Source organism: Pristiophorus japonicus, chromosome 11, assembly GCF_044704955.1.
Source record: "Pristiophorus japonicus isolate sPriJap1 chromosome 11, sPriJap1.hap1, whole genome shotgun sequence".
NCBI lineage: Eukaryota > Metazoa > Chordata > Chondrichthyes > Pristiophoridae > Pristiophorus > Pristiophorus japonicus.
In genome coordinates this window covers 32455394-32477133 of record NC_091987.1, presented here as the reverse complement: position 1 = coordinate 32477133, position 21740 = coordinate 32455394, and the positions used below count along the sequence as shown (strand labels likewise).

At 39.9% G+C, this 21740-nt stretch overlaps 1 protein-coding gene across 2 annotated transcripts in view; it reads left to right on the top strand.

Moving 5' to 3' along the window:
• The window catches only part of LOC139276003 (rho guanine nucleotide exchange factor TIAM1-like), a 421871-nt gene extending 400729 nt beyond the window's left edge, over positions 1 to 21142 (top strand). For both annotated transcript variants that reach the window (XM_070893321.1, XM_070893322.1), the window contains 7 exons: positions 1110 to 1228; positions 5006 to 5114; positions 6207 to 6265; positions 7890 to 7995; positions 18364 to 18451; positions 18555 to 18727; positions 19927 to 21142. In XM_070893321.1, coding sequence (XP_070749422.1) covers positions 1110 to 1228; positions 5006 to 5114; positions 6207 to 6265; positions 7890 to 7995; positions 18364 to 18451; positions 18555 to 18727; positions 19927 to 20414 — 1142 coding nt within the window. In that variant the 3' untranslated portion in view covers positions 20415 to 21142. The remainder of the gene's footprint in view (positions 1 to 1109; positions 1229 to 5005; positions 5115 to 6206; positions 6266 to 7889; positions 7996 to 18363; positions 18452 to 18554; positions 18728 to 19926) is intronic.
• Positions 21143 to 21740: the final 598 nt, after the last annotated feature.

Genomic DNA, 21740 nt, shown 5'->3' with positions numbered 1-21740 from the left:
GATTCTTGTGGACCCCTCCCCCCATCTTACTAGTTTAAAGCATTTGCCATCTCCCTATTTACCTTTCCGCTTGGACACGGGACCCATCCTGGTTCAGGTGGAGCCCGTTCCATCCGTACAGTGATATCCTGGGGCTGTGATGACCGTGACAACCACAACCATTGTTTTTTTGAGGATAGGTCATAGTTGGGCAATCTTCCAAATTGCCGTGTAGATACCAGTGCCATAGCTGTTCTTGACTTGACTATACCAATGCTCAGCTTGAGTCTTGGAAAACTTGCCTGAAATAAGCGTTCTATAAATCTGTACAAATACCTGCTAGGCTTTTAAATTCTGCCTTTATTGCAGCACCTAACAACCCTGGTCATCCAACATTTTACAGGCAAGATTATCACTGAGTACAATAGAAACGGGCATGATCAGATGTGTGGCCAAATCATTGCAATCTTAAATGAATGTGCACACCCGGTTTAGGGCTGGTGCTTTCATCGTCGACCAGAAATGAAGCCAGAAAATGGGATGAGCGCATAATGGGCAGACATCTAGCGTAACGGATCTGCACTCATTTCACACTGTGCCTGCCCAAGTACTGCCCAGAAATCAGGGTAGAACACACAAAATCCAGGTTTGACTTGTCAGTAGGCTAGGCATAGAACTAAGCTTGTCCCCGTCTTCACCTGAAATCATTCTCATTCCTGTAAGAGACAACAATAATGATCGGAAGCGGGTTTTCTTTTTAATTATTGTTCTGCATCCAAGCCTGGGATACCGAGACCAGTTGTAGCATCCTATCCCGATCCAGTTGAAATGGACCAACTCCGTAGGGGTCAGGAATGGAATCTGCAATCTTCCTGGCCTGTGTACCACACCACAATGTGTGTGTGCCCACTGAGCCATTGACGAATCCCTCGCGTTTTTATTATCCAGGTATTACAAAAGGCACAATGTATTCTGGGAATTCAATTCAATTATTGTCAGCCAAGAAGGTTTATAAGGTCTTTAAAAATAAATGCAGTGTTTCTTGTGCATGATACTTGTTTTAAAAAAAATATATGTGCGCAAATCGTTTTGTGAAACACACCTAAAATCCTTTATTTTAATATTTTCAGTGGCAATGAAAGCCATGAATAAAGTAGCAAGCCACATAAATGAAATGCAGAAATTACATGAAGAATATGGTGCTGTGTTTGACCAGCTTATAGCTGAGCAAACTGGAGAGAAGAAAGAGGTAAGGGAATATTCTATTTAATTTGCTGGAATACATGAACAGTTTGTATACAATTTCATTCCTTACCAGTGCTCCAAATGACATAAGCTCGGCCTCCTTCCTCCTACCTTATTTGGTTGAGATGTTAGAAGAAACTGCCACCTGTGAACTTCTCCACAACTGGTATCTGTACCGCCATGTTGACACTTTTTTTATCGAGGTGTTTTCTTCCCCCCACCACCCCCCCCTCATTTTTTGGGTCTCCTCATACCTTATGCCATTGCCAGCTGAAAGTGACCTGCTCCTGAATTAACAAAGTAGTTTAATAATGCCTTAATACAAGTACTTCTGTGATCATTTTTCTTTAGATACGTTAAAATGAATAAACTAAGACTTAATTGGAATAGTTAAAGTTAATGGGCTCAATTTTCCCCGGTCATTTTTGGCGCGCGCCGTTTTTTCTGGCGTATTTATATTTTTCAAAGTTTCCCCCTGCGATCTGCGCCGGCGTAACTGACTTAGTTACGACTTTTCTAGGTCAGTTTTTTTTTTACGTCGTGTCTGCATCGGTTTTTTCACTTGTTCGCAGTTTGGCCAACATTTTTTTCTCTCAGGTCGGTGTATCTGGCCACTCCCGAAAAACCTTCTGGGTGAGTTAAGAAAACCAGCGCACATTCACAAATCTGCGCTGAAAGACGACATTGTTTTTAAATCGAAGATTTTGGAGGGAGTCCAGAGCACTGTCAAAATCAATAATAAAGTTCAACTTTTTTTTAACCTGTAGAAGTGTAAATTTGTTGGATTTCAGAAGTTTTCTCATGTTTTTACAATAATTTAGCTTTACTTTCACTCTTTAAGATCATTTAAAAATTTTAAGATCACTTATAAACTTGTAAATTTATATAACTTGCAAAAAACATTTAATTTGAGAACAGTTACAACAATAATAACAACAACAACAGCAAAGAAAGGCTGCACCCATTTCTCCTCCCCCTTATTCTAAGACCGCCCGCTGCGCTTGGTCTTGGACATTCTACCACTCCTGCCCACAGGCGGTGGTGCAGTGTTTCTGGGCTTGATACCAAGCTTATTCTTTCTAACATCTCTGGTAGTGCGCACCTCTTGAGGGTGGGGGGCGTCAGGGCCAGGCGGCAAGTTGGAGGGCCCAGGAGGCAAGTTGGAGGGCCCGGCTTTGGGCTCTTCAGAGGCTGGTGTGGGGCTTGGAATGGGGGTGGCAGTTGATTCTGTCAATGAACGCGGGGTCTGGGCGTGTTCCCTTATTGCGGCAGCTAACTCCAATATGCCGTCCCTCATGCGCCCTGACAGTGTCTCAACAACCTGCAACATTCCCTCCCTCATGGCCAGTGACGTGATTTGCACTACCTCTGACATTCCCTCCCTCATGGCCACTATTCCCTCACTGGTGGTCCCGGATATCGTTCCCATTTCTCGTGGAAAGTATTGTTACTTCTCCCGACAGTCCCGCTTACCTCATCACTCATCCCACTGATGGTGTCCAGGAATGATCAGGTCAATGCTCTCCGCACTCAATGATACCATCTCAATCACATCTGTTAGATCTTGCATCTCAGGAGAGCACTATGGAGCTCTCCTTCCCCTCCTCAACCTGGGTGTGGCTCGCCAAATTCGAATTATACATCGGGGAAACTTTGGCAAGATATTTCTGCCGCATTTATGGCCTAGAAAAACAGGCGTAACTCTGGCCTTGGGGAAAATTGAGCCCATAGTTCCTGTTGAGCAGTTGTAGACACATGTAACAGTCAGATTTTTCATTTTATAACATTTATTATAATCAATCAGATGGTGTAATTTGTTATCTTTTACAAAGTATGGGTTTGATTCTTGTTAAAAATTCCTGCGATATTTAATTTTATTAACTTGATGTTGACATTGAAGTGGGCCACACTGACCTTAGTATATTCCAGGAGTCATAGTCATAAAGCCTTCCTGGGAAAATTCGTGATGAGAGTGATATTTGCACTACTATCATGTGCAAAATCTCCTAAAACTGATGTATTTATGAGAGGCTGGAGTCGTGTAAAGGGGCAAAAGCTTAATTCCCCGTTATGAGGGGGAAATGCAATCAAATGTCCCTCATGTCTTGCAATGTTATAAAGCTGCACATATTTTTAAAAGATTATTTAGTAGAAAAATAGACAAGTTGGGAAGCCGAACAAAATATAAAAAAGTACCATCTGACAAATAACTGAAAAACTTAATCGAAACAAATTTTTAATTTGAAAATGGAAATTTGTCACTTTGCTTCACCTACATCACTGATAGTGAGTTGAACTTTGCCTAACTGGTCAAAGCTTGAAGGTAAACCATTACTATACTTTAATTGATTGAAATTAATTGAGATGTTCATTATTACTGAAAATTCTGAAGCCAAATTTGGACTACACACTTGTCAAAACAGATTTTCACTAACTTTTCGATAATGGCATCAAAAATGGGACTGTACAAAAATACACACGTTTAAGGCTAGTCCCTCTGTTTTCTGAATACTCCTTTATAAAAAATGTTTGTCTGGCCTGGTAATTCCAAAACCGCACTTTTGATGCAGCTGGAGTCTCCATGGCCCCTAGTTTCGGCTCATCATTTTTACTTGCTCTTCCATCCTCCGCACAGAAACAACAACAGCTTGCAATTATATAGCACCTTTAGGTACAAAACATCTCAAAGTGCTTCACAGAGGAATAAAGAGAGCAGGCTGGTGGATAAACATAGTGATGACTGGCCCAAAATTTGCTGGAGTGGGGCATCTCACAACGAGCCCGTTAGTTAGACTTGTTCTTGCACTCTTCAGCTGAAACATTTTTTGCCCACAAAGTTGCTGGAAGTGTGAGCTGATAACTGACAGCAATCTGGTGTCTGGGACCATGGTGAACAACAGGAAGTTTATCCCTTTAACCTATGAGATTTAAGGATTGAAAAATAAACAAAGGATGGATTGAGAAGGAGGTTAGATTAGAGTGGGTGAATTCAATGTTAAATCTGGTACAGAAAGAGAAATAGAGGGAAAGAAAGATTAGAGTGAGAGAGAAAGAGGCAGAAAGGAAAAGCAAGAGATTTTTAAAAGATTTTATATTTTTAAAATCTTCAACAATTTACTACTTCAAGGAATAACATTCCACACTTATTGTTCACTTTCTGGGAAAGAGGTTTATTGGCAGTCATGAACAAGTATCACGTTGTTAAAATGGTACTTATACTATTAATTACTGGACTTAACTTTCTGTGACTAGTTTAATGGGCAATTAATGTGCAAATGCAGCAACTTCATGAAAATCACGGTGAGTTTAAGGGCGAGATGCCATTTTCGTGAAGCTAACGGCGGAGTGGCATGAATCAGCCAGCAACTTGTGGTGATTCATAATTCTCTTCCTCGCTCAGGTTGTTGCCCAATTTCGCATTAATAACAGCGTACGTCGTTCAGACGCCATTATTTTTTCAGCAAATTCTGGACCTTTGTAAATTTTAGTGTGTGTGTGTACCATCTTTGGAAAAGTTCCCCCCAAAAAATACTAATGGGTAAATATCTGACCACACTGTTTAATGTTAGCTCAGGCAAGAAGTAAATTTAAGGCATCTGTAACAATAATCACAGGTTTAATTGCCCTACTTTCTGAATATGTAATTAAATGCAGTTTCTAATTTAAAATTATAGAAAACTAATGAGGTTGCAAAATCATTCCAGAAAGCTGAATCACAACCCTTTGTAAGATTTGTCTATATATGTATATATATTATTTAGGATGTCACCTTTATTTACAGGTTGTGGATCTTTCAATGGGAGATCTTCTTCTCCATTCTACGGTTACTTGGCTCAATCCTCCTGCATCCTTTGGGAAGTGTAAAAAAGACCCTGAGTTGGCAGCTTTTGGTAAGTTGCAGTTTAAAGATTTATTGTGCTTAGAAATGCAATTCAGTATAAATTCCATATGGCTAGATTCGTACTGTGTTCTTTGGGAACTCAGACCAGTGTGAAATAGCCTTGTGAAAGGGGTCTGACCCCTCATGAATCTAGTAAGTTCAGTAATATTGTACTGGTTTCTGTCAGAGTGTAGCGAACGGCGAGCGACAATTCTGATTCTCCAGCTAGCTTCATAAGAACATAATAAGAACATAAGAATTAAGAACAGGAGTAGGCCATCTAGCCCCTCGAGCCTGCTCCGCCATTCAACAAGATCATGGCTGATCTGGCCGTGGACTCAGCTCCACTTACCCGCCTGCTCCCCATAACCCTTAATTCCCTTATGGGTTAAAAATCTATCTATCTGTGATTTGAATACATTCAATGAGCTAGCCTCAACTGCTTCCTTGGGCAGAGAATTCCACAGATTCACAACCCTCTGGGTTCAAAACTACACCAAGAAATATGGCTAAAGGTCAGAGCTTCAGAATCCAAATCCTTTATCAACAGTTTCACACTACATTTATTAAAGAATAAAAGACAGATCTAGAATTCGTAATACAACAGTAACAATCGAATAAAACCAGCAATAAAGAGAAGTTATTTATCTCTTGCTGTACATCAAAGTTAAAATACAATAATTCCAGAACGATTGGATAAGGAGGGGAAGTTACTTACATAACTGTACTTCTGGGAAGGTTGCTATTACAGATTAGTTTCTAATTTACAAAAGTTACAGATAGTTCTAGCTAAAATGGAGGCAGGTCCCTGCTTTCTCTTTCTCTTTGCCCTCTGTCTTTCTGCCGGTCTCTGGCTGTCCAATCGGAAAACACCAGCAAGTGGCGGGAAAATGTCATGACAACTACGATGGCCACAATCAGTCAAGAAGCTCCAACCATTACAAATATGCTCAGTTTGCCAATTTTACATGGATGTACAATCAAAACCACTTTGCATTAATGCAAAATTGTCAGAGTAACTGCAGGCAAAGAATTTAAATGTATAAAGTTTTGGAGTGCTGCATCTCTTCCTACAGTGATATTTAATTTACTTTGTTTTTAGTGTTCAAAACTGCAATTGTTCTTGTGTATAAAGATGGTTTCAAGCAGAAAAGGAAACTGGTAAGTTTTCTATCCTAAAATTACAATACACACTTTAATTTTGAGGTACAGCATTTTATTTTTAAAACATTTAATAACTAAAAACTTTTAAAATTAAAATAATTTAAATAAAAGCATTTTAATTTTGGTTGTGAAGAACGGGGCTTGAAATGGCAAAAAAACGTGCTGAATTATATTCAATATCGATTGAGTCTAGGGTTATTTCACAGAACAAAAACGTTCCCCAAATAGAAATATACTTTTTCAAGATACTCGTAGTTGTAAGCTAAAATGAAGTAGTTTCAAGTCTGCAATCATTGCCTGTCAAGTAGCCTGTCAAATGATCCCAGCAAGTGATTTATGGAGACTATTTTTCTTAATTATATTTTAAATATCTTGAGTCCTCTTGCAAGGGATAAGACTTGATTAGTTACATTAACAAAACGTCAGTTTAGTGACTGTTTTGAAAAGGATTTCTGCACTTTCTGATGTCAAGAATAATTGTTACACAGTTGGTATTGGCATTAAATATGTGGTTTAGTAATCATGTAAATCTGGACATGAATCAGCGAAATAATCCACACAAAAGTTCAACATATATCAGCAGTGTAAACCAAGTTGTGTGTGAAATGAGCTGCCAAATTGTAAAATTAAAATAACAGTTCATTTAAAAATTGCAAATTGTGTCTTGAACAAGGATTATTTTTCTGATCGTACAAGCTTCTACATTAGGATCTGTATATAATCTCGGTACACAATATGAAGTTTGTTAATAGATGTTTTTAAGTTGCTATTTTTTCTGAAAAAAGATGCACATTACAAACACAACATCCAATTACAAATCAAACAAAATTTTGATGGGGTTCCAAACTCAGGCTTTTATTCCTTAAGAGATCTATGCATATGTGTGTTCCAGTTGTGTAGGCAAATGATTTTTACCTCAAAGGAGAGTATGAGGAACAACCCAATCTTCATTGGTTGATGTTCTGAAGACGGTACTTCATCTGCACCTGCAAAACCAAAACCATCTTTTCAGTAATGGGTCTACGTTACTAATGGGGAGGGGAAAGGCGTTTAATTGACACTGGTTCTAACATAATTTGAGAGGGAATATTTCTGAAATATTTTCCTGTTGGTTATTACACTGCTAGAAAAAGTCCAAATTGATGCAAGTTGGCAGGGTAATACTGCATGTCTCCCATCAGTGTGACACATGTAGATGCATGACATTCAGTATAACTGCAGCACAAGACATGCTGAGTAATATTTCATGATGAAAAGTGTTACAAATTGTGATCTTAAGAGAAGAAAAGACCAGAATGACATAAAGCTGGAACAACTGGATGTGTAAAATGAGAAATTTTATAGTTATTAGCCACACTTGCCTGCTTTCTTTTAAAAAAAAAAATTTATTTTAAACTAAGAAGTTGTGAATATAGTTATGAGAATCTTTTCATGCAAGTCTGTGTTTCTGTTAACTTGCTCGATTTCAGCTAGTCACTAACTTTTACTTCAGCATCTATTATATAAATCGTCACTTGGAGCAGTTATTAAAAATAATTTAATTAACCACATTTGCTTTTCTAATATCACTTGCTTGTAGTAAAATTGCAACATAAAATGTAATATTTTCCCTTTCCAATAGGGAAACATTTCTCAGAGGGTATCTATCTCAGATGACCGGGATCCATTCAGATTTCGTTATATGATTCCCACTCAGGCCTTGCAGATTCGATCAGTTACCACCACAGGTATGGACGTAGAATTTTATGTTAATACATACACAACAAAATGGATAAAATGGGTCTCTACAATAGCAACTTTAATCTGTAACAGTAGAGTGCTGGACCATTGTGGTGCGAACCAATATTTGAATATCAGTTGTGGTTGTCATTTAAGATCGGGTGCCCCAAGTTAGGTAAGTTTTATTAGTTTTCAACTAGACTATAGTGATAAAATGACCGAGAAGAAAACCATTAAGGGGAATCTATTCATCCCTACATAATTCACCTCTTGGTCGCATTAAAGATGCATTTGTAGAGATGCGTTGCCGAGATACAGCTTCCCAGATGAACAAATTTAACATGGACTTAGATGTGTGTTGTGTGTATCAAGGGCAAGAAAATCCACTAAAGAAAGTGAAAGCATTAAATAATTCAATTCCTTAAGACTACCTTTTTTTTGCTCCAAATAGTTTTGGCTTTCATATTATAGATATTCTCATAATGGAGTCGTCACTCTCTACATCCTCTAGAGTGTTTCACCTGCCTTGAGAGGTAGATAACAATAGTTTAAGGCCCCCATGATAATAAACAGAGAACTAGTTAAACTTACTTCATCTACTGGTTCTATTGTTCTTGCTTTTGAAAGGAAAAATAAGCCATTTAATAGCTGCTTTGAAAGCAGCAGCCTAACACTATACCTCCTGATAGACATTAAACACCATCAGACTTATTAAACAGTAAATGAACAAGCGAATAATCAGAAAATGACACATTTATAGTGATTGTTATGAGCTCCTTGTTAAAAATTCATGGGGCCAAAATCCAAGTGCACCATAAAGCTGGCGCACCCATGAGTTTTGGAGTGGTACTTACTGCTGGAACTCCTGGTATGGTAAGTAGATCTATTTTCAGGACTTTGAAATTTTTTCAAAGTCATACAGGAAATGGATTATAATGGGGCTGGGCCTTAGATCCAAAGCCAGGCTGACAGCGGTGGAGTCGTGGTGACATTATAGAACATGTGCGTCACCACGCTCTCCTCTCCGTTAAAGGGGAGAGATTCTATCATTTTTTAACTTTGGCCACTGGGCCACCAGGAGGGAGGGTTTCGAACATGCGGAGATGATGCACCGGCAGAAAAACCTGCCAGGGACGCCTGCCATGGGATCGACGGATTCAGATGAAAATCGATGGGTAAGTATTTTTTTTTTAAATTGTTTTAATTGGCGGTGCAAGTACTTGGGTGGGATGGGGGCCAGACCGAAAAATCCCTGACCTGAATTTAGGTCGGGTCGGCCTGTTGACCCCAAAGCGGCGGCCATTCGATTTTTAAGGCCCCCATAAACTCTTGTACTAAAATTATGAATACATTTACTTTTTTATGTAGCTGTTTTCTTGATCCTTTCCTCACCAATTATAGATGATATCTGACTTACCATATTCTGTTCAGATGTTCCAGCCACACAACTTCTCTTCGAAGGCTTAATTTCAAACTCATTGATTTGAAAAGTGCAACATTTAAAAAAAATACATTCCTGGGATGTGGACGTCGCTGGCAAGGCCAGTATTTATTGCCCATCCCTAATTTCCCTTGAGAAGGTGGTGGTGAGCTGCCTTTGTGAACTGCTGCAGTCCTTGTGATGAAGGTACACCCTGTTAGGGAGGGAGTTCCAGGATTTTGACCCAGCGACGATGAAGAAACGACGATATATTTCCAAGTCAGGATGGTGTGGAACTTTGGAGGTGGTGGTGTTCCCATGTGCCTGCTGCCCTTGTCCTTCTAGGTGGTAGAGATCACGGGTTTGGGACGTGCTGTCGAAGAAGCCTTGGCGAGTTGCTGCAGTGCATTTTGTAGATGGTACACACTGCAGTCACGGTGCGCCAGTGGTGGAGGGAGTGAATGTTTAAGGTGGTGGATGGGCCGCTTGGTCTTGAATGGTGTCGAGCTTCTTGAGTGTTGTTGGAGCTGCACTCATCCAGGCAAGAGTAGAGTATTCCATCACACTCCTGACTTGTGCCTTACAGATGGTGGAAAGGCTTTGGGGAGTCAGGAGGTGAGACACTCGTCGTAGAACACCCAGCCTCTGATCCACTCTTGTTGCCACAGTATTTATGTGACGGGTTAAGTTTCTGGTCAATGGTGACCCCCCAGGATGTTGATGTTGAGGGATTCAGCGATGGTAATGCTGTTGAATGTCAAGGGGTGGTGGTTAGACTCTCGCTTGTTGGAGATAGTAATTGCCTGGCACTTCTGTGGTGCGAATGTTACTTGCCACTTATCGGCCGAAGCCTGAAACTATTAAATATTCCCAAACAATAACTAGAACCAAGTACCTGTAGTTGTTTAAACAAATGTCTGTTACATTTTAAAAAGATGACAATTCGACACATGTCTGAACAAATCATACAGCACATTTGTATTTGAATTGAATGTTTTGGCTCCTCCCTGAAACAGATTGCTCGCAGGACAACTGAGCAGAATTGCAATATTGTGCCCAGTTAAAGTGAGACATGATTTCTGAATGAATCTGGTTTTAAAACCTCTTGTGTATAAGGACAGAATTGAAGAAGCCAATATCATGAGAAAGCTTAAAATATTTATATTTTGTCACATGCATGTTATTTGCTTATGGCATAAGCATGTTGTCGTTTATTAGACTTAACTTCTCAATGTGTTTGCATAGAGAATCAAAGGCATATACATTTCCCAGATTAAAGAATATAACATTGATCTGGATGTGTGGACATATTCTCATATTTATGATGTGACTACTTTTTTAATCTTTTCACTTAGATATCTGCATTTATGGCTTTTAAAAGCTTACATGCAGTGTCACATAAACGTGAATATGTTTGAATGAACTCTGTAACCCCTTGTAGTGAAGTGTATAATGTTTAGCATGCAATTTTCTAATTGTACATTGAGACCTAGATTTTCCAATTAACATTATCATTTATGTTTAATGTATAAATGCTAGTGTTAAAATAACACTGACCAGATGTTCACCTTGTGATATCGTATTGTTGTCAAATGTATGTTTCATATTATTTTGTATCAATTACACCTGATGATGAAACAATCAAATAGTTTTCCCATAATTCATAGGGCAGTAATCTAGCCAATGCTATTAACTATGCTGCACCCAATCTGAATTTATATTTATTGGGGCAGTGGAGAAGGAGAACATGTTTATTATTCGACTGATGGAGTACAGCTGTAAATTATAATTTGTTTGATTTTATAATAAAACCTATTCCTTTGATTACTATTATTATTCTTCCCAGTGAGGATATTATGCAGGGTTTTCTTTTTTCTTATTCCCTTTCCTGATTTTAAATATTTAATGAGTGAAACAATGCATCATGTAGTTTCATAATTGGTTTTCATGTGGATTATCATGAAGCTACATAGTGACCCTTTTGCTGCATGCTACTTAGAGGAGGAGTTGGGATGTGAAATAATGCAAAGGTAAAATGTACCTGAGAACTTCAACAGCAGGGAAATAGATGTTGCACAATATTTGTACCCATGAAAAACATGGTTTACCCTTGGTAGTTTGTAGCTTCAATCAGTGACACCAAAATGATTTAGTTAAGTTTTGCAATGTAGTCAGTCATATCAGTACCAAATATATCAAACAATGTTGCAAATATCAGGAACGGGAGAAAGGCTTAAGACAGGAATTCCAACTATCCAAGCTCCAAGCACGACTATACTTTCCAAATAACTTATCTTGCAACATTAGCAATAGGTTGCGACAATATTGAGGGAATCATTAACATTGGCCAAGGACAGTAGAAGATAACTGTTTTCATCATTAATTTCCTAGAAAGTGCAATATATCTACAGGCATTTTTAAAAGTTATATAGATTGGGAATAAAGGGCCCAAATTTCCCCAACCCCTTTTTTCGGCGCGCACTCCCAAGATGCGGCAACTTTGTGCGCTGGAAACGGCGCCGAAAAACTTACTCAAGATTCTGGCCGATCTGCTGTGTGCCCCGGGTCCTGGCGCGGTGCTCCTTGTGGAATGGGGGGGCGGAGCTACAGCCCTGCGCCAAAAACTGTGCCGGCAGTTGCGTGCATGCGCAGTAGCTCCTTCCCATGATTGTGATGATGATGCCTGCAGAACGCGTCCCACCCCTATCCCAGGCCGAATGGCCTGCCGCACAGGCCGGCCGCTGAGGGCTGCAAGGATCAGGTTGGCGCGACTGAGTTTTGATCTGGGCGAGAGAGAGGGGGAGAGGTTGGTCGTCTTTGGCTGCAGTCTGGTGGTTTGGACCGACGATTGCTTGTCGTGTAGCGACGTCGCTTGCCATGCTGGGCTGGCTTTGCGTTCGTTTGGTTGGGTGGCGGTTTGCCAACGAGTCTCTGCAGTGCCGTGTGTTGCGCTGGACCTCTGTGTCCTTCCACACGTGGCCCGCCTGGCTCTAGCACACTTGCCAACCGCTGAGCATGCGCCCAAGTCAGTCCCCGTACATCTTGCCGCCGTCGCTGCTGCCTGCTTTTATCCTCCGATACTCAGCGCTGCCCAACCACTGCTTCTGGCCTTTCTGGCTCGCTCGCCCGCTCTCTCAATCAGGACTCCAGAAAGGTGTGAGCCGAACCCGGGCTCCAGCGCACTCATGCACCCAACCCCCGTCGATCCGCCTGTACTAGCCCGCCCGGGTTGGTCTTGAGGACAGCGGTGTGCATGTTGTGCTGGAGATGCCGGCTGGTGCTGACAAAATATTTTTCTGCCTACGACCTACGACCCCAAGGATGAATTCGGTCATGTCTGCCGATCTCCGAACTCCTTTCAGGGCTAAATGGAGTCATCTGTGGTCCCTCACGTGAGGGAGCTGAAGCCCCCTGACTCTGCCAGGTTTCAGGCTGCCATTTTTAAAGCCTGACCAAAAACAAAAAAAATGGGCAAAAAGGGAAAACATTTTCGCCCAAAAAGGTGGGGCAGCAGCCGCGTTCTCCCGCACCTATCCCAGGCCGAAGGGACTCCCGCACGGCCAGCCGCTGCCGAGTTTAGTTAAAGGTAGGATTTACTTCAGTTATTTATTTGTTAATTTAATTATTTACTTCAGTTCTTTATTTTTTATTGAATTCTTATTATTTTTGTGCTTTGTTTGGTGCTTGGTGGTGCTTTAAATGTAGTTACTTGCGCCGATTCCTTAACTCTAGGTAAAGTTTTTCTGTGCGGACAGAAGTGGCAACATAAGAACATAAGAACATAAGAATTAGGAACAGGAGTAGGCCATCTAGCCCCTCGAGCCTGCTCCGCCATTCAACAAGATCATGGCTGATCTGGCCGTGGACTCAGCTCCACTTACCCCCCCGCTCCCCATAACCCTTAATTCCCTTATTGGTTAAAAATCTATCTATCTGTGACTTGAATACATTCAATGAGCTAGCCTCAACTGCTTCCTTGGGCAGAGAATTCCACAGATTCACAACCCTCTGGGAGAAGAAATTCCTTCTCAACTCGGTTTTAAATTGGCTCCCCCATATTTTGAGGCTGTGCCCCCTAGTTCTAGTCTCCCCGACCAGTGGAAACAACCTCTCTGCCTCTATCTTGTCTGTCCCTTTCATTATTTTAAATGTTTCTCTAAGATCACCCCTCATCCTTCTGAACTCCAACGAGTAAAGACCCAGTCTACTCAATCTATCATCATAAGGTAACCCCCTCATCTCCGGAATCAGCCTAGTGAATCGTCTCTGTACCCCCTCCAAAGCTAGTATATCCTTCCTTAAGTAAGGTGACCAAAACTGCACGCAGTACTCCAGATGCGGCCTCACCAATACCCTATACAGTTGCAGCAGGACCTCCCTGCTTTTGTACTCCATCCCTCTCGCAATGAAGGCCAACATTCCATTCGCCTTCCTGATTACTTGCTGCACCTGCAAACTAATTTTTTGGGATTCATGCACAAGGACCCCCAGGTCCCTCTGCACCGCAGCATGTTGTAATTTCTCCCCATTCAAATAATATTCCCTTTTACTTTTTTTTTCCCCAAGGTGGATGAACTCACACTTTCCGACATTGTATTCCATCTGCCAAACCTTAGCCCATTCGCTTAACCTATCTAAATCTCTTTGCAGCCTCTCTGTGTCCTCTACACAACCCGCTTTCCCACTAATCTTTGTGTCATCTGCAAATCTTGTTACACTACACTCTGTCCCCTCTTCCAGGTCATCTATGTTTATTGTAAACAGTTGTGGTCCCAGCACCGATCCCTGTGGCACACCACTAACCACCGATTTCCAACCCGAAAAGGACCCATTTATCCCGACTCTCTGCTTTCTGTTAGCCAGCCAGTTTTCTATCCATGCTAATACATTTCCTCTGACTCCGCGAACCTTTGTCTTCTGCAGTAACCTTTTGTGTGGCACCTTATCGAATGCCTTTTGGAAATCTAAATACACCACATCCATCGGTACACCTCTATCCACCATGCTCGTTATATCCTCAAAGAATTCCAGTAAATTAGTTCAACATGATTTCCCCTTCATGAATCCATGTTGCGTCTGCTTGATTGCACTATTCCTATCTAGATGTCCCGCTATTTCTTCCTTAATGATAGTTTCAAGCATTTTCCCCACTACAGATGTTAAACTAACCGGCCTATAGTTACCTGCCTTTTGTCTGCCCCCTTTTTTTAAACAGAGGCGTTACATTAGCTGCTTTCCAATCCGCTGGTACCTCCCCAGAGTCCAGAGAATTTTGGTAGATTATAACGAATGCATCTGCGATAACTTCCGCCATCTCTTTTAATACCCTGGGATGCATTTCATCAGGACCAGGGGACCTGTCTACCTTGAGTCCCATTAGCCTGTCCAGCACTACCCCCCTAGTGATAGTGATTGTCTCAAGGTCCTCCCTTCCCACATTCCTGTGACCAGCAATTTTTGGCATGGTTTTTGTGTCTTCCACTGTGAAGGCCGAAGCAAAATAATTATTTAAGTTCTCAGCCATTTCCACATTTCCCATTATTAAATCCCCCTTCTCATCTTATAAGGGACCAACATTTACTTTAGTCACTCTTTTCCGTTTTATATATCTGAAAAAGCTTTTACTATCTGTTTTTATGTTTTGCGCAAGTTTACCCTTGTAATCTATCTTTCCTTTCTTTATTGCTTTCTTAGTCATTCTTTGCTGTTGTTTAAAATTTTCCCAATCTTTTAGTTTCCCACTAACCTTGGCCACCTTATACGCATTGGTTTTTAATTTGATACTCTCCTTTATTTCCTTGGTTATCCACGGCTGGTTATCCCTTCTCTTACCGCCCTTCTTTTTCACTGGAATATATCTTTGTTGAGCACTATGAAAGAGCTCCTTAAAAGTCCTCCACTGTTCCTCAATTGTGCCACCGTTTAGTCTGTGTTTCCAGTTTACTTTAGCCAACTCTGCCCTTATCCCACTGTAGTCCCCTTTGTTTAAGCATAGTACGCTCGTTTGAGACACTACTTTCTCACCCTCAATCTGTATTACAAATTCAACCATAGTGATCACTCATTCCGAGAGGATCTTTTACTAGGAGATCGTTTATTATTCCTGTCTCATTACACAGGACCAGATCTAAGATAGTTTGCTCCCTTGTAGGTTCTGTAACATACTGTTCTAAGAAACAATCCCATATGCATTCTATGAATTCCTCCTCAAGGCTACCCCGTGCGATTTGATTTGACCAATCGATATGTAGGTTAAAATCCCCCATGATTACTGCCGTTCTTTTTTCACATGCCTCCATTATTCCCTTGATTATTGCGCGCCCCACCATGAAGTTATTATTTGGGGGCCTATAAACTAAGCCCACCAGTGACTTTTTCCCCTTACTATCTCTAATCTCCACCCACAATGATTCAACATTTTGTTCCTTAGAACCAATACCGTCTCTCACAACTGCTCTGATATCATCCTTTATTAACAGAGCTACCCCACCTCCTTTCCCTTCTTGTCTATCTTTCCGAATCGTTAGATACCCCTGTATGTTTAATTCCCAGTCTTGGCCACCCTGCAACCACGTTTCTGTAATGGCCACCAAATCATACCCATTTGTAATGATTTGTGCTGTCAACTCATTTACTTTATTTCGAATGCTGCGTGCATTTAGGTAGAGTGTTTTAATACTAATTTTTAAACCATGATTTTTAGTTTTGACCCCTCCTGCAGCCCCTATATATTCAGTGGCCCTTTTTGTTTTTTGCCTTGGGTTTCTCTGCCCTCCACTTTTACTCATCTCCTTTCTGTCTTTTGCTTTTGTCTCCTTTTTGTTTCCCTCTGTCTCCCTGCATTCGTTCCCATCCCCCTGCCATAATACGCTGGCCTAAGTTAGTTTGGAGCAACTATTTGCTGGCCAAACTCGCTTAAATGGCCAAAACAGGCGTAAGTGGCTGGGGACGCCCCCTTTTGGGGAAAAAAAACCTAAACTTAAAAAACCTAATGAACTCGCTTATACTGGTGCCAATTAAATGGCCAGAATTGCAACTAAAAAGATACTCCAGAAAAATCAAGTTGCTCAAAAAAAAACAGAGCAACTCCTGGAGAAATTTGGGCCCAAAATATTTCGTATTCAAAAGTCTTTTGCAGATACAGTATTGCTTTAATAATACTTCAAAACCATATATTTTTATGTATGATACTGTACATGTTTTAGAGAATCCAGAAGCTGTTGGTACTTAAATGATTGGTATCGCAGCTGTGAGTGACAGATTTTACAGCCTGGCCCAAGCCTTACTTATGTTGAAACGTGGGTTTGCTTGGCTGACACGTTTCGGGTATTTTTTAGGCTGTCTTAGCGCTTCTGCGACCAAAAGTGCTGCAGTCTTGCGGTCTAAACCATTAATTGACCTGATCCTGAAGTCCAGTTATTTGATTTGTGTAAGCTAATGGCCTATGGGGAGAGGAGGAAGAATTGTGTCAAAGTAGCAGCCTCGAGAGTTTGTGATGGTTTTGAACTGCGCAGCAATAATTTTAGCTATTAAGACAGATTAGTTTCAGAGACAGATGTTAAATTGCACACCTTTCGAAAAATAATTCCGAGTCCGCCCCCTGGTGGCAGTGTACTGTAAGGATTATTCTTTTTGTAGTTTAGTGGAATAAACTCAGATTGGTTTAGTGCACCCCCACCTAAATAATCTTAGATAAATATTATTTCTGAAAAGGTAGGAATAATCAATCCTAACTGGATTAACATTCTGACACATCCATAAATTACCTCACCAAACCCATCTTCACTACTTTTATCCCATTGCAGTTGCTGCTCTTTCTAATACCACTTCCTAATACTGTACTAAAATCATGTATAAACACAATCTGCAAAATGCAACTGCTACAGACATGAAAGCTTATAGATGAAAGAACCAGGTGAAAAAGGTTACTCATAAGCATGACATTTCATGTCATAAAAATTATACTAATCTGCAGCCAACAGTATACTTCATGAAATACACCTCAATTCACTCATCATTGGGGATTGGAGACATATATGCAACTTGACCTGTATGTTTCTTTTGTGATTAGGCTATTGGTTCCTTGTCCTCCAATCCATCGAGTTCAAAATCTTTGTCTTTATTTTACAAATCCCTCAACCAACCCTAGCTCTGCAACCTCCTCCAGACCTATATCTCAGCGCTCTGCTTCAGGCTTCCAACTCTGGCTGTCTGTGCATGCCCATCCCTCTGCTTCACCATCTGTGACAGATTCCTTCAGCTGTTTTGGCCCTACCCTCTGGAGTTCCTCCCTGAACCGCTCACCTTGCTACTTCTCTCCCTCCTTGAAATGTCTCCTCAAAACCTGTCTCTCTGACCCATACCCTTGGAGATCTCTCCCCTGTGAAACATCCTGGGAGGTATACGATTTTAAAGGCTCTAGAAAAAAGGTAAATTGCTGTCTTGGTCATGCTATTTCCTCCAGGGAAGAAACTGATGACAAGCATCAGCGTAAGCCTGTATTTATATAGGGAGGAGGAAGAAGGTCAACTTGACCTGTACAGACTGGAAATACTTTTCCACACCCTCTACCTCTGTAGTTGGATGATGAGCAATATCCTGTTGAATGAGGAGGCTGAACTTTAATTGAAATAAATAACCTATCCTTTTCTCTTTCAGTAGTTTGAAGGCATATCATTGATTTTTGTGAACAAATGGTTTGCCATGTTTCGAACACAAGAACTTGAACTGTTTTACAAATTTAGCCTGTGCTGGATGCTAAAATTGCACAGGCACAGCAGCAAGCTTAGAAATGATTGTTAATGTGTGTAAGCAAGATTTGAGATAAGTGAATCTCATTGTCATTGCTGTTTAAAGTTGCTTTGATCTTTTCCTTGTATTACTAGGCTGCCTTATAATTATATGCCTTCAGTAGTCACAATTCATAATCCAGTGCCTAATGTGTTTTTGTTTGTAGATGCAGAGACTGACTGTGTCTTTGAAATTGTTCACACAAAATCTGAATCAGAAGGAAGACCAGAGACAACCTTTCACTTCTGTAGCAGGTAGCCTGTTGTTACTGTTACATGATTTCTTTGCCAAGTGTATAGGACTTTAACCTTTTTAAAATTGTTTTCCCATCATTTGTACCTTTCTGGAAATTTTTAGTACTCCTGAGAGCAAGCGGGATTTTATCAAGGCCGTTCAGTCTATACTACGTGATAAACAGCGAAGGCAGTTTCTAAAAACTGAAAGTTTGCCACAATCCCAGCAATACATGCCTTTTGGAGGAAAGCGGCTGTGTGCACTGAAAGGAGCAAGGCCAGTTGTGAACCGAGCTGGTAAGCATTCTTAAGGGTTCTGAACTTTGCCAAAAATATTGTTCACACTACAACATGTTCCAAAATGTTCCTGTCTGGTGTTGGTGTGTAATTCCATATTTATGAAAATACTTTCTGATGCTTCTTTGTTCCTTGACTTTTGTGATATTGATTTCATAGTTAAGATATTTTTGTCCCAGTTTATGTTTCGCAATAATATATTGTGACATTCCTACCCATATATTAAAAAAATCTTTATCAAGATAAAAACACAAATTGCAGAGCTTGACAGCGGAGGTAGATGTCTAAATTCAATGGTGTATGTGGATTGGTTCAAAGATTGCAGTAAAAGTACAAGATGAGAACATGGATGATGAAATGTAACAGCTGAGGAGATTAGAAATATGCCCCATATGGGAAAAGTCAAATTGGCAAATAATTTTGTGAAAACCCAATTATAAATCTATAAGTAACAATTTGTATCTATCGCAAGAGTTCTGATTTCTCAAGAACTTCTCTCTCATTGTTAGTTATCAGTGCTACTTAATTTTTTAACACCTCCTTAAGCATTTATCTATGATCCAGGTAATAGGTAAAGTAAATGGAATTTGGATGGCTAAATATTGTGGGGTAGAATTTCCAGGTTCCCCGATCTCTTGCCATAACCTCGGAGAAATGGTGTAAGTGGCCTTAAACATCGTCTCACCGAGCTTTTACTGCCAAAGTTACAGCAGGAGATTGGAATACCCCCATGGAAGTTCTAGGTGTGTGTCACTCCAGTATGGCTCACTTTCACTGCAGTGTATTACTGTCCTTTCTCCCTCTCTGCTCAGTAATTACAGCACATTGTTTTTTGTAAAATATATTGAAAACAGTATCGTCATAATATCTAACACTTGTAAAAACAATAGTCTAGAAATGACTGTTGGAGATATGAGTGAATGAACGATTAAAGTGATGATCCTGTTTTAATGCAGTTATTAATCCATTTATTTTAAATGGGCTAGCATCGCTGCTACAATAACCGACAAAGGAATGTTGTGCGAATATGTTAAACGATCATTCAGCAATATTGTCAACAGTAAATCTAGGTTTATTTGATTATAGTGATGACTATTATGTTGATATGACTTGGCTATTGGATTATTAGCACATTTTGATTCAGCTCCTGATAAGATGTTGCCATATCTAATTCTGTGTATCTTTGCCCCTCTCACTAGTTTCAGTTCCCTGCAGAAGTCTCGACAAAAAGAGACTATCCAGGAACAGATTCACTATTGATGCAGATGATCTGTTTGGACATAGTCAAAATAATGAGTCTTCGCAGTCACCAGCGGCCTGTAATGACACTGATCGTTGGGTGGAGGAGCAATTTGATCTTGGTAAGTATGAAGAGCAGGAAGATGTCAAAGAGACTGATATTTTAAGTGATGATGACGAGTACTGCCAGTCAGTGAAAAGTTCATCATTGTCAAAAGATTTACAAGAGCAGCTAAAAGCAATGAGCTTCACAAAAGATGGGTTTTGTGAGAGTGGGAAACGATCCATGCACAGAACACTGGAAAAATCACCATCAAAAATACAATTTGCTATGAAGCAAAAAGCTGCAGCAGGAGCTAACGGTATAGTGGAAAACAATGCAGCGGAAGTCATCTGGGTAAAACGTGAAGACTTCATTTCAACTGAAAAAGAAAATGATGAAATCTAAAATACAGACTTGTTTCTGCAGATACGACCACCAGGCACATTGAGTGCTAATTGTTCATGACATGTTACATACTATAGGGATGATTCCACTGAATTCTTTCACGATGTACAAATGGAGGCAGCTGAAACAATTCAGAAGCCATGCTCTCCCATTAAACTCAATTAAGAATCGTTATGATTGAACTCTCAAAAGTATGAACAATCTTGTGGCTTCATTCTACACTTCTATAATATACTGTCCAAAGGGCTTTAATGTATGATATTTATTATTGTTGCGGTGTAAAAATATAATTTCATTTTCAGTTTATTTGTAGGCAATTCACTGAACAAGCAAAACTATTGTATCTGTTACAAACTTACTTTGTACTTTTTACAGAAGACAATGAAATCAATTGCACAAACTGGATTTCATCTATAACTGTTTAAAGGAATATCCTTTTAGTGCAGAATACAGCAAAAATGGTTCCAAATCAGTAACCATACAACTACCACAATGATATAAATCAGGTGTTTATATGAACAAAAGAAAAGAACAGTAGTGAGCTTTGAATAATTAAATTTTTCAAACTACTTTAGAGAATCATTATGCTACCAACAAGTCTGATGGTACTTATATTATTGCCATATTCATATTTGTACATATTTCCAGGCTTTAATGCGCACATCAGAAGTTGCCTAATATATTTCTTTTGTAAGCTGGAAGAAATTCTATTTTTATGTTTTTAGGTTCATTGACTTTAAGAATTGTAAATGCTCTTCAAACATAATAAAATACATGAAATTAAGAATTCTCTATCCCATTTTGTCTATTTATTTAAGTTGATTTGCAGATGAGACAAATGCCAGAAAAGTCTTCTCAAGGTTTCACTTGTTGACTATGGTAGTAATCTCTCGGAAATACAATGGTACCAACCCTATGATTAACTTGCATTTCACAAAGAGGTGGTTCATCATGTCACTAATTCTTTTAGTGCACTTAAAACAGGATTTTCTGCTTTGGCAGAAACCCAGCATAAACTCTACTTTGGCCTGCCGATAAATCTGTCAAATTTTACAGGTTTAGCTTAATTTTAATAATTTTAGTGGGCTCCCAGTGACATTCCCACCTGTGTTGGGAGGAGGAAAAAAAATCGCTGGTGCAGGTCTCAAGTGCCAATATGACCAGTTGCATCTGGGACACCTGAAGAATAGATTGTTTTATTAAATGGTAATTAAAATGTATTATTTTCCTATTCTTTATAGTGTATGTTTTGAAAGAGGTGGCAATAGAGACAGTGGATCACTTGATTGTCATCTTCCAAAATTCCATAGATTCTAGAACAGTTCC